The sequence below is a fragment of the Eretmochelys imbricata genome, chromosome 17, assembly GCF_965152235.1.
Source record: "Eretmochelys imbricata isolate rEreImb1 chromosome 17, rEreImb1.hap1, whole genome shotgun sequence".
NCBI lineage: Eukaryota > Metazoa > Chordata > Testudines > Cheloniidae > Eretmochelys > Eretmochelys imbricata.
The window spans coordinates 9,223,731-9,237,206 of NC_135588.1; the positions used below are offsets into that span (position 1 = coordinate 9,223,731).

Genomic DNA, 13,476 nt, shown 5'->3' on the forward strand with positions numbered 1-13,476 from the left:
GTTGGTCAATAGATTTGTTTTGGTGAGAAACGTTTTCAACAAAGATTGCCCCACCGGTTTTCAAAAAATGAAAGTTTAGAAACGTATTCAAACTTCGAAGAGTTTCAGAAAGAACAAAGAAATTCAGATTATCATTCTTGAATGTCTTTTCAGAGGATGGCACTGATGGGAACTGCATTGGAGCAGGCTGGGAGAACAAGTAATTTATACTGCAACCCTCCACTACTGGGCTCAGATAAGTTTAAAACTCAAAGTAATCTAGTTCCAGCAATTTAAGATTTTCTTTTTTTAAAAATGTAATGCACACATTGTAGCATCATTTGTTTTGTGATTCTCATCACCCGTGAAAAAGTGAGATAGTAATTTGATGTACTCTGCAAAAAGGTGCATAAATGTGAACATTAAACATTTGCCCATTTATGGATATTAAATATGCATTTTAAAAAGGAATTCTCTTGGACATCCTAGACATTAATGGGCAAAACAGAATGCCTTTTACACATCAGGGACAGACCCTGATCAATCAAGCCCTATTAGCATTGCACTGAAACATACATGCTGGTTTTAAAGATATAGTGCATTAAAAAATACGGCATAATACGGGGAAAGTGTGCTTACAAGGACAGTAAGCAGCAGGGCTTGAATTTTTGGATCAGTAAGGACCTCTTCATCCAGGAGGACATTAGACTCAGACACAGAAACTTTCCGAAGGTGTGGGTGTTGTTGGGGTGATATTCTCTGGGTTTCTGCCAGAAAAAAAAACAGTACTCAGCCAGAGCACAATAATTAAAAAACAAAGAATTATATACCATCCCATCAAATTCAGCCACCTACAATTCCCATAAAACAGCTTTGTGTTATCCACAATTCAATGACTTGTATGTTATGAAAAAGCATGTTTATTGTAATAATAATAATACCAAGCTCATGTGTAATACTTTTCATCAGCAGATAAACAATATCCCATTTCACAGAAGGGGAAACTGAGGGACAGGGAGGTGAAGTGACTTGCTCAAGGTCACCCAACAGACAAGTGGCAGAGCCAGGAACAGAACCCAGGCGTTCTGAGTGCCAGCCCAGTGCTCTATCCATAAAGGCCACTGGTTCCTTTTTAAAAACCCTGCATTCAGTGCTCATAAACATATAAAGGACATAATCTGGTTCATCTGATTTCATTCTGCAATGCAATTTTTTTTTGGCTGTCTTTTACTGTAGGTCTCCATATTAACTTTGTTCAACTGTAGTGATTTGAGATTTAATTGACAGTGTTACAAAATGTTAGAGACTTTCTAGGTGGCTTGTTTTGTTAAGACAAATGCATATCTATTGCCTTGTTGTACCCTAAACAAATGAACACTGAATTTAGTAGTAATCCTTTTCATGTGCATGCACTGCATTTAATACTAGGAATAGTCTAAAAGTGTTAGTCTTTCTTCTCACCCATGTCATAGTCATTTTCAGCTACTCTCCTCATTTTGGGGGGTGTGGTAATCCCAGATTCGATTTCCTGCCTTTTAGGAGCCTTTGTGTCTGATATCAAGTGGTCAAAACTTTTCCTTGTACCTATAAAAAAAACCCATCAAGAAATTAAATCAGTAAGCCACAGTGGATATTCTGTGTATCTGAATAGTAAGGTACTGAATGTTTTTTTGCTGTGAAGGTACTACACTACCGAGGACATATGGACAAGAACACTGGGAGAGGTGGTCTCACCATCCTCTGTGATACGGATATCTTTTGTATGGAACAGCAAAGCACATCCCTACAAGAGCAGGACCTCTGTCGGTCTTTGTCCTTCTGGTGTTCTAGAACAATCTTCACTTGTGGCTACAGTAGCTCTAGATATGGTCACACAAGTACCTGGGATATTAAGGTCACATCTTTTGAAACGCTTGGCTAATGCAATATACATCAGTTTAGCAGCGAATTTTAAAAAATGTTATTTAAGGCTCAGGTGCCACATGTGTGCTGCTCCTTTCCCAAAATCTACTGCAGTGGGAAACTACAGGGAAATGGTCAGCATACTACAGGGTCTCCCATTTAGTAAATATTCTAATGCCTTATGACTGGAAAGTGAGTCACTATCAGGGTCACGACTCCTCACCTAGTGTGTATATTTTAGTGCTTATGAAAGGTGAGAGGTTGAACAGCATTGGGTTTGAGATAAACAAGGTGTGAGTGGGTATTGTGCAGACCCCCATAAAGCTCTAAAAAGCAATATAATCCTAAGTGACGTGGTCAGTATAGTTATTCCAAGTCTTGATCCACTCTTGAGAAGGAAACAGAAGCAAGCAGCTCACTGTAGTCGTCTAGCTGGCCAAGGCAGGAAGCTTGGACTACGGTAGGTACTCTCCAATACTCTGATATCATCATTAAGGCTACAATTTTGTCATGGATATTTTTAGTAAAAATCATGGACTCGTTATGGGCACTAAACAAAAAAATCTTAGAAGCTGTGACCTGTCCCTGACTTTTACTAAAAATATCCTTGACAAAATGGGGAGGGAGGGTCCAGCACCCTGGCCCTCCCTCCCTCATCCCCCCAGCAGCCACCTGGAAGCTGCAGGGACCCCATTGCCCAGGGGCTGGGAGGGGTCCCCCGCTGCTCTGCGGGGCTGGGAGATGCGGGGAGGGCCCTGCCAATGGTGGAGTCTGGGGAGCTGCGGGGGGAGAGGGGGGAGGGGGAAGAAGGGCCCTGTCCCCAGCCACTGAGCAACTTTGGGGTGTCTCTGCTGCTGCTGGTGGCTGGGAGCTGGAGGGGGGGGGAAGGAGGGTGCGGCTGCTCGCAGCAACTGTGCAGCTGCAGGGGGGGAGCCCTGCCAGCAGTGGCTGGAGAGATGCGGGGGGCCCCCCAACACCTGTGGCCTCTAAGAACTCTGGGATTCCTCTGCTGCTGCTGGTAGTTAGGAGCTGCGGGGAGGCCCCGGCTGCTCGTGGCAGCTAAGCCACTGCAGAGGGGGATCCCTGCCACAAGCGGCGGCTGGGCAGCTCTGGGGGCCCCATGGAGACTGGGCTGTTGCAGGATCTTCAATGTCACAGAGGTCGCTGGAAAAGGGACTGGTAGCAGCCCTACACAATCTCAGAATACAGGAAGGGTAAAGATGGCTTAAAGAACTGCTCAGGTGAGAGGTAATAGGCTATGGACTTGTAGATTGCCAATTCAAATCCAACATTCGTTGGCAGTAATTGAAAGTTGTTACTATCTGATGATTGCTTGGTGGCCTTTATATTAAATGAGTCTTGCGGTCTCAAATAAGTTTCCATTGGTGCTGTGCTCACACTACCAACTGCTTAACCACTGCTACTAACTGGAGCCCTTAGAAGGTTCAAAGGGGAGACCAAAGATTTAGTGGCCCTGGCCACTGAGCTATCCTCTCTCCCCTTGGGGCTGAGAGCCTCTAGGTCAGGGTTGAAGCATTGTGGGGCAAGGCAGTGTAGGAAGCTTTTGAAACCATTGCATGTGTTGTACTTGTTCCATGGCTATGTAGAACAAATTTCTCAATCTTCAAGACTGTTGTTCTGGCACAATTACCACCAAACAAGCCCTGCTCAGATACCCCAGTTTCACCCTCCAAGGAAATTAAGAGGCAACTTTTGCTGCAAAGCAAGGAGAGGCAGATATAAGTCATGTAACGTAAGAGGACTGATGCAATATGCCGGGAAACTTTTATCATTCTTGTTTGTTCCTGTGCAGTTAAGACTTCTCCACCCATAACCCTAATAAGTTAAGGAGCTGTAAGTGTAACATGCAGCTGGCAACGAACCAAAATTTTTCATCTTCTCTCACTAGGAGGGTAATTCTTACACATTTTAATTATGTCCTGAAGATCTGCCTTTTCCCAAGCAAATACTAGTAAGTATTCCTTCTGAAATGTAAAGAGGACATGGACAAAATCAGCAAGATTGAAAACTGCTTTTTCTTCCATTTGTTTTCAAAGGCAATGAAATTTGTACTATATGTTTCAGTACTTCAATAAAAAAATAAGCAACAACTGCCAAAAGCTCTTAATGTTTTGGGACTGCCTCGTTGCTGGTGTTAACCACAGACACGGAGATCAGGAGAAGTGGTGAAGTTAGTAGCCTCTAAGTTTTGATGGAGAGGGCTGGAAGCAGCAAGTGATTCTTAACTCTGGAACATGCTTTCTTTTTGGCCCTGCATTGCTTGAATTTGATGACCGTTATGTTTCACTGCAAAGCTCTTTTTTTTTTTTTAAAAAAAGACTTCCTATTGGGTGGGTGGAAGCAGGGAAGGGGCGAGAACCTTAGTTTGGAGGGACTTTAATTCTGGAGGTTGGTCCAATTTGTACTGTGTAGGTGTTATGTATGTCACTAGAAGAAAGGATCGGCACATTTTAAAAATGTCAAATAAATAGGTTATATTCACCCAAAAACATTCTCTGCTTTAGCTTTTTAAAGACTGATGTAACAAACTAGTAAACCTAGTTTTTTACTTACCTAGTAGCTTTTTAGTGTTGGCTTGTGAAGGCTGTCCCATATCCAAGCTCATGGATTTTCGTGTTCGTGGGCTAATCTGTCCCACTGTAGGGTAACTGGCAGCAAGATGTCTGTCTGACCCCTTTGGAGAGGACCACGGTTGGTTTTCCTTTAGTGTCCTGAAAGTGTGGAGGAATTTAATTTTAAAAACCAAAAATGCACATATGGGGTTATAATCCTCCAACTATTTGAACTTTCCCCTTTGTAATAGTAATAGTTAAAGCTGTCAGCTGGAATTGTTTTTGTAGTAACCACTTCGGTTGCAAAATTGTGTAAAATTATCAGTGAAATGCAGACCCCTGTGTGATTATATTACTGAAATGGTAAAAACAAATAAGAAAATTACCCAATGTAAGGAAGCCAACTTTTAAGGAAAGGGGAAGGCCCTATTTAATAATCAGCTGATCTATAAGGTTTTTAGATCTTGTTTTTATAAAAATGCTAATAATTCTAGAAATATACTCAGGATTTCATAAAACCAGGCTTGCTCTTCCACTTACATGCAAACCTCCTATACAACGATTTCACTGCCCATAAGCAATACTGATGTTACCAGCTACTGCGTGCTGGAATCTCAGCTAAAGAAGGAAGTAGGGGATCACTAGGTAGCAATTTTATGGCGCTACTAAAGGAGAAAAATAAAGATGATTATGTTTTTAAAATTGTTGAAACAAGATTTAGGGTAAACTTCAGCGCTATGCAGAGAGGCCAGTATAAGCCCAAGACACCACTTATGTTTCACTTAAGCACATAGTGCTTAAGTAGTGCATAAGCCTCGAACCCTTAACACACAGTTGATCTTTAAGCAGCCCTTCTTAATGCTGGTTCTAGTTTTTAACACATTACAGGTTACCTTTAAATAACCTGCAAAAGGTACAGCTTTCTTCCCAAAATAGTCACTGAGGTTCACACAACTGCTGTAGTTTAAATAAAGTGAGAGACACACTGACCTACAGCTGGTGTCACTGTGATGCATGGGATATGTATCCATAGGAACATTTTCCATTGAAACCTCTGTCAGCAAGAGAGACTTCCTATGTTTTAGGCTGCAGCGACTACGAACTTCCTCAGACACGGTCAGCAAAGCTAAAAATCCAAAGAAAGCGAACGAGTTTTCAAAGACAGCAACATTTTCAGAAGTCTACGCAGTACTCCATGGATTTTAATTTTTTTCTCAGCACATACACACATCCTTTGGAAGCTGCAATTATTTCTCACTAAAATGCTTGAAGTCAATTCAAGGACAAGGAAGGTTTTTGAAATAATTTTAAAGTAGTTGAATTTTTCTTCATAACCGTCCCCTATAAGTTTACAACTAAAAATTTAAATATTTTCCCTCCACACTGTTCACTCTTGCTAGGCTGCTAGAACTCTTGATTGCTTTATTTTTTTAACATTTAATATTTACATTTTAGAAACTCTCTCCAACCCCTGGGAGAATTTTGAAACAGATACCCCACATGCTGAGTTTACCAACTTTTGTTAGCATTTCCTTCACTGATTTAACCTTTCAGACTGATTTTCTGAACAGCCCCATCGTTCTCTGACGAAGTTTTCTTTAAATAGCTTTTAAATATTTTATCTACCTAAGGTCAAGAATGGCCACACCCTGTTCCTTTTGATTAGGCAGAAGGTTAGGAGTTCTTTTTTACCTGCCAGATAAGCCACGCTCTGGGTATTCACCTCGAACTTGTCACAATTCCTATGTTTGTTAACCAGAGCTAGTAGTGTGTGTAAAATCCTTACTGTCCTTGCTACGATGGTAGGAGAGGGATGCCTATATCCTAGGAAACAAGGTTATGAAGAAATCAAGGATTGAACATTCAGTTTTTAATGCATATTTATTATAATGCTTTTACCAATATTTTTCTGATACATTTCTCAGAACTCTTTATATACAGAGTGAGAAAGCACAAAATTAGCGAATGATGAACACATACTAAAACTATTATTTTTTCTGCCCTTTCCCAAAGACCAGAACACTGCAAGTGTCTAGGCAGATATTCTACATATTTAAATTCTTGTCCCATTATGATCACCTATAGAATATGCAGTAAGCCTGAAGTGAACTCAAGCCTAACTCATAAAGAGAAAGCGCTTTTACAGAAAGTACCACAAAGGAATAAAGAGAAATAAAGCCACACCTCCAGTGACAGTTCACACCGCACAACGTGAATTCTGGATTCCATTTAAGTGAATGAGCGTTTTGCTTATGCTTCTAAACTAAACATAGAATAGGACATGAAAAGCAAGCACAACAAATTTTCTATTCCCACCTTTTAGAAGATGTCCTACTAGTGCAAAATTAAAGTTAGAGTTAAAGTTGAGTCCAACAAAATGATCCATCTGTTTGCAGTGCCATTCCAAAGGTCTCCTGATTTCCATAAATACTTCTTCTGGGCTCTGTTAACGAAAAACAGTGTCTGCTGCAGATTATTCATGCTTATTATTCATACCACTAATGTTTTGGTAAAAAATTACAGAAGTCAAAATAAGTTGGAAACTTGCAATAAAATACGTAAATAAAATCCTTAAGTAATGTTGACATGTCTGTGCTCTGTGTCAGTCTGGGTAGATTCCAAGCTATATTACAGGTTACAAATTTGGACTTTTTTCCTTTTCTTTCTGGAAGTGGGAGAATGAATTTGCTGTGATTGTGCTCTCTCTACATGTCAAAGATTAGGTTAAACATTTCAAGAGAAGTGGGAGAAGAGCCCAAATGTATTCAGCTTAATTCAGTATCTTTTTACCTTGCAGTGGAATTTCAGGTTCAACAGGAATCAACAACAACAAGCGTTTTTCTATGCAGGTTTACATGAGGACCCTTAAATGTTGGAATATTGATTTCCTTGCAAGTCAGAGTACGATACACCAGTTCTCTTCACTCAACTGTTTTGTTCAACAAGGAAGCATATACACAGATTTGTTTGCTTTCGAAGGTAAGAATGCACAGCACAGTAAGGGTTGCTTACACAGTTTACTAGTGGGTGGATCACTTACCTTGTCATTGAATACCCGAAGACTATCTAAGGTATGTAGATTTTGTTCAAGTAGTGCTGTACCTGCTGAATAAAGGTTAACTTCATCTAGCTGCAGCACTGCCATTGCCACCCAAAAGAGGGCCTTGTGCATAGGAGAGTCCTAGGTGAAAAGATTGCAATGATTTTAATTTCAAAACAGTTTCTGGGAATGAATAAAACAGGACAGAAAGTACCCTGGTAATCTTGTTTATGTCACGCATTCTTAAGCTATCCTTGATTGGTGGTGGTCTGTTATCTGCATATGGGGTTCTCTCCTCAGCCACATTAAAGACAAAACTGACAGTCCACATAAGCACCCTCTATATTCCTCAAGCAGTTGTATTCTTCAAGGTGGATGTCTAAGTACCACAGAAGAACTAGTCACAAGGATCACTCTTTGTGATTGCTGCCTCTCCATTCATTCCATTCTTTCAAATCACACACATTTCAGAATCAGTATTGCACCTGCATTCCACCAATCTGGGAACTGATGTTTGTGTTCAATACCAAGTCTAGATTCCAAAAGATGTGATCATAATGCTGTGGCCAAACTAGTCAGGCCATTACATGCCCAATCAAATTGGCATGCTGGGCACGTGAGCATTCAACTAATCCGGGACTCCCAAATCAGCGGTTTTTATTGACATGATGTCTTCCTTACAGATGACAGACATATTGGGGATCCATTTCTGATCCTCTGCGCATGACATTACCCGAGATATACACCAGACAGACTTGCAGGATCAGGGTCCAAAGTTAGGTTTCAGAGTAGCAGCCGTGTTAGTCTGTATTTGCAAAAAGAAAAGGAGTACTTGTGGCACCTTAGAGACTAACAAATTTATTTGAGCATAAGCTTTCGTGAGCTACAGTTTGCTTATGATCAAATAAATTGGTTAGTCTCTAGGGTGCCAATAGTACTCCTTTTCTTTTTGGTCCAAAGTTACTAGCTTTATATTTTGCTGAGGTAGAGTCAAACTATTAGACTTTAAGTGAAATGAAGCAGAACTTCCAAAGGCTACGTGGCCTTCATTGTCTTTACAATAAATACTCAAATTAAACTTCTGTACTAAAGTGTAAGTTCACGACATATCAACATAAAAACTGAACCTGAAATACTAAGGCACAACTAATTCCTACAACTCATTGTCAGTTCTAAACCCTATATAATGCCATCCAGTTGGCTCACCAAACAACGCTGCTAATACAAAATAAAGTTATCAAGATAAGGATGAAATAGCAAATGGTAAAATCACCAGAAGATCCTTCAGACAGATCACTAATGTTTGCTTAAATTCTTTGATGTGTATGGAAGATGAACATTACATTAACATGCCTTCCAAATGCATATATCAAGAAAATTTCTGGAAGTTAATTTCTCTTTAGACCATATTTACAAGATCAGTTGCAAGCGGAAGAGACTTTACGGAGCTAGCCACCCTCTTCCAGTAATGCCCAGATTCGAGCGCTTCACTCCATTTTCAAATGTACTGTGACCCTTTGAGAGTGTGTGCAGTACAACTCTGCAAGGAAATTTTACAGAGATTCATAACTGTATGCACACTGCTGGGTTGACAAAGTCATGAACTTGATGACTGGAACATTTCAAGTCAAATGAGACTAGCTTTTATGACAAACCATGATCCAGAAGACCTGTCCAGTCGTCACAGATTGGAATGCCAAAAAAGCTGAAGAGCTCAGGAGAGCAGATCATGAAATAACCTCTTTCAAACCTTGCTGTGGCTCATGTTCTTTTTGCCCATAATTCTGCTTTACCAGACAACCCCATGCAAGCTCAGCTTTTCCAAAGTTTTTGCAGAGAGGGTCTCAAATACAAAGCAGTGACATTTTTGATTTCCCTTTGAGCAGGAATTACTTTTAGAGTAAAGGAACAGGAATATTGCCAGAGATGAAGTTCATAATTTGTATTAATATTTTTGAGGTTAAACATGTTTATAGTTTTCATTTACAGAACAGATTCATAGTTTTATCAGTGTTATTTACCTTATTAAGAAGTGGCTGCAGCTTGGTTAGTGCGATAACTGTGGCTTCTATAAGAACTTGGCTGTTGTAATTATCAGGCCCTTTTAAACAGCTCTCAAGTCCCTTTTTGGAAAAACGGAAAAAACATTTATTTTTTATTAAAAAAACAGGATCTAAAGACCAAAGTTCTAACCAATAATTAACAGCAGTTTTGATTTAGTTTTGTTTTAAAACGATTCTGAAGTATTGTCAGTGAGGATGACAAACCTAGAAAATGTTTCATGGTGCATATAAAAAAGTTAAGGTGCTGTACTGTTATTTTAAGGATCAGTGGAGGTACCATATTAGAGGGACTGAGTAGTCCTGATATTTCAGATACTGTTCACCTAAATTTTATGTCTACGAAACTGGAGTAGAATAATAAAATGCTCAAGGGCAATTAAGCTTTTTGGTATACCAGTCACCCACAATTAAACACAGCTTTATGATCTTGTTTGGTATCATGGACACCATTACTACGCTAACTGCATAGTTTTAAAATATTTCACTTGCATAAATGGTAGGCACTTTATTCAAATTCTCTTTAAGTTAGTTTATTTGCTTTTCACAGCTATTAAATTTATAACTTCCTTCACAGTTATGCAGATGCAGCTAAGTACTGAGCTTTTAGATTCAGCCTCAATGCAATACTCCAAATTCAGTCCGAGATAAATTATCTAGCCGTTCTATTTTTTTGTATGAGCAGCAACACTGGGTAAAATTACTAAAGAGGAATCAAATTCAGTCCCACCACATTTATTCTGATCAGAAACAGTTTGGCTACAAAAACTAGATTTTCATTTATGCAGCAATTCCTTATTCTGCATAAAAATTCATGCTAAAATGTGTCAGTCAATAAATTCTCCTGAATTCAAAATTTAATTGAGACACAAAATTATTTGGCTGTTAAAGGAGCTATTCTATGAGTTACATCAAGAAAAACAAAGAACTATATACCTTGCTAAGAATTCGGATTATTTGTTTTATTTGCCCATGTGACACTCGTTTACTGATACAGCCAAAGACGACAAGTGCTCTTGGTTGCAGAGATGGATTATATTGGAAAGCAAACCTGTGAGAAATAGAAGTGAGTTGTATTAAACAAGTTTGTTTCCAAAAGCCTGTGTAGTGAAAAAAATCAAGAGATGCACATCTACTACACATGCAGTTATAGGTTATGTTTCTGTGAATCACAACATACTTTTGTGCTAGGTCTGTCCACTGGTCCAGCCACTTGCATGTTGGAATATCTCTCATACAAGCCTAAAAAAAAGATATTGAATACATGTAATCTTAAGGAAAAGCACCTATTTAAAATACGTATCTGCTTTTAATTCTTAGTGAGCTATTCCTTATTTAAGCACTTAGTGCTAAGCTAAGTCAGGAAGCTGATATCCTCTTATGCTGCTTGCTTGATAGTATATGCAATACTATGCTATAATTCACTGCTTTTATTAGTTTCTCATGGTCTTACAAATCATACCTCCATGATCTCCAGCAGAGCTTCAGTAACTGTTTCCAGGGAAGTCAGTGCAAAAGTCTCCCTCTCGTAGGAACCAGGAGAGAATGACCTATCCCGATAACTGGATCGGAATGCTATGACAGCTGCTGATTTCACTTTGCTGATTCCAAACAGCAAATAAAACTTGGGCAGCGAGAACTCTGTCAAGCTGAGTCTCAAAACTTGCTTCGTCTCCTCTGTTAATTAAGAATTTACAAGTTACATTTAATATATTGAATCCCATCCCACATTTCAAAAAGTACCTTCAAGACCAAGAGCCCATTTTTAAGGTGTAAGCATGTATTCTAGGAAGTGGATGACCTTCAAGGGGGTTGGGGGGGACAGGGAGAAGAAGAGATATCGTGTACTGTTCTGCCTGTTTTAAAACTGTTTTACATGCTATTGGCGTGCATTTATGCCACTGTGTGCGGCCCAGTGTACTGATTCTCAAAATGTGGTCAGGAGAATTAAATAGTTTGAAAAAAACAAGCAGTAGGGAATTTGGTCAGGGGAGGTGGTTCCACAAAGCTCTCTCTCTGAGGTGGGCGACAGAATGAAAAGGGTAGAGAACACAGTTAACAGCTGGTATTGGGAGGCAGTGCTGCTGAGTTCTATTCTGGTCATTTAGGCCCCGATTTTCTGAATGGGAGCTGTAAGGTTCTGAGCATTTTGGAAAATCTGGCCACTTCATTTTAAAGCCTAAATGGAAGCTGAACTCTTTTGAAATCACTGTTGTGGGTGCTCGACACTTTTGTAAATCTGGCCTTTAACTTCACTATGCTTCAGTTCACCCATCAGTAAACTAGAGATACCTACCTATAACTCCGGGCTGTTGTGAGGCTTAATTCTTAGTATATACAACGCGCTTTCAGATTCTTGGATAATGGCACTATATATATGTGCAAAATATTGTAAGTGTTAAGGTTCCTTTAACATGCTTTCATGCCTCCACTTTTGTGATAAGATGCTATGAAGACATACTTGCTAGTGGGTTTTAACTCTATTGGTTCTCACAGTAAGTTTTATCTTTGGATCATTGAAAAACAGCAAAAATATAACAGCATGTAAGGTATCCTCTTTTAGTTTCACAATCGTCTTACACAAGTGACATTTTGGTTACCTGGTATTCTATACATCTATTCAACAGAAGAATTTCAGCCAATTAGAGCACAGACACAGTTTCCTCTTCATCTACATCACGAAAATCCTTGTCGATAATGTGTCCACCTCACCCCTTTTCCAAACAAGCCACTCCCTTTAGTCATTATTTACATTAAAGATCTGCCCTAAATCAGCTAATCAGTTTTTAGCCCGATCCTCATTCATTCTAGCCATACACCCATGCGGCAATCTCTCGCAAAGCTGAACAGCAACACCACACTTTCAAAACCCCAGAAGAGAAACAAAACTTGAGTGTTCTAGAAGATTGCTATTTGTGAGCGATAAAGATTAAAGATTGATTAAATGACTCACTTTTGTTTCAACTATCCATCTCAGCCACCCTATTGTTATCCTATAATTAACTACTGTTAAATGAGTTGGAAATATTGTCTCTTATTGTAAGTTCTCTGAATTTATGACCATCACGGGTGATAAATTTCTACCACTCCACTGTAGCCATTGGCCATACTGGATCAAGCACAAGAAAGCTCTGGCCTCAACCGCGATCTAGTACTGAACTAGAGTTCACCGTTACTAGTGGTGTGAAAATACATCACCGCAGTGCCACTTGTGGTCTCAGGGCTTGTTTCCACTTACTGTGGATCTAGGATGTGGTGATCAACCCACTGGGAGTCAATTTAGTGGGTCTAGTAAAGACCCGCTAAATCGACCGCCGATCGCTCTCCCATCAACTCTGGTACTCCACCAGAACGAGAAGCATAAGGTAAGTTGATGGGAGAGTTTCTCCCATCGACCCAGCATGGTGTAGACAACGCAATAAGTTGACCTAAGTCGATTTCAGCTACTTTATTCACATAGCTGGAGTTGCGTAACTTAGGTTGACTTAATCCCATAGTGTAGACCTGCCCTCAGATACAGTAGCTTCATAGAAATGAGGGTGGGGGAGAATGGGATGGGAACAGGTCACGGACACATTTGCTAAAGCAAAGTAAACTAATGCATGATCAACGTAATATAGTATTTCGTAAGAACTTACCACTAAAGTGAAGTTGTGAACAAGTGCACAGAGAATGAATGATGTTGATGACCAGGCCATGGGTGGAAGCTCTAAGGGAAAGAGGACCAGTGGCCACCAACAAAGTAACTACATGGAAGAGGTAGGGGAGATGTGCTGCCACATCAAGAGAATTGTTAAAGGAGAGCATCAGCATGTAACGTGCTAGAATGGCAATATCATCCCACATCAGGTGTTGCTCTAATGTCGGAGTTGGAGACAGACAAGTCTTGTCGATTATTTTGCACATCCTCCCTATTACCTGA

At 39.8% G+C, this 13,476-nt stretch overlaps 1 protein-coding gene across 1 annotated transcript in view; it reads right to left on the reverse strand.

Moving 5' to 3' along the window:
• Positions 1–13,476, reverse strand: part of NF1 (neurofibromin 1) — a 165,424-nt gene that overhangs the window by 21,297 nt on the left and 130,651 nt on the right. Inside the window, exons 42-53 of the mRNA XM_077836905.1 lie at positions 13,193–13,472; positions 11,017–11,231; positions 10,735–10,796; positions 10,491–10,605; positions 9,516–9,617; positions 7,495–7,635; positions 6,771–6,897; positions 6,147–6,278; positions 5,445–5,580; positions 4,456–4,613; positions 1,441–1,563; positions 619–746 (exon numbers count right to left, since the gene is read on the reverse strand). Coding sequence (XP_077693031.1) covers positions 619–746; positions 1,441–1,563; positions 4,456–4,613; positions 5,445–5,580; positions 6,147–6,278; positions 6,771–6,897; positions 7,495–7,635; positions 9,516–9,617; positions 10,491–10,605; positions 10,735–10,796; positions 11,017–11,231; positions 13,193–13,472 — 1,719 coding nt within the window. The remainder of the gene's footprint in view (positions 1–618; positions 747–1,440; positions 1,564–4,455; positions 4,614–5,444; positions 5,581–6,146; positions 6,279–6,770; positions 6,898–7,494; positions 7,636–9,515; positions 9,618–10,490; positions 10,606–10,734; positions 10,797–11,016; positions 11,232–13,192; positions 13,473–13,476) is intronic.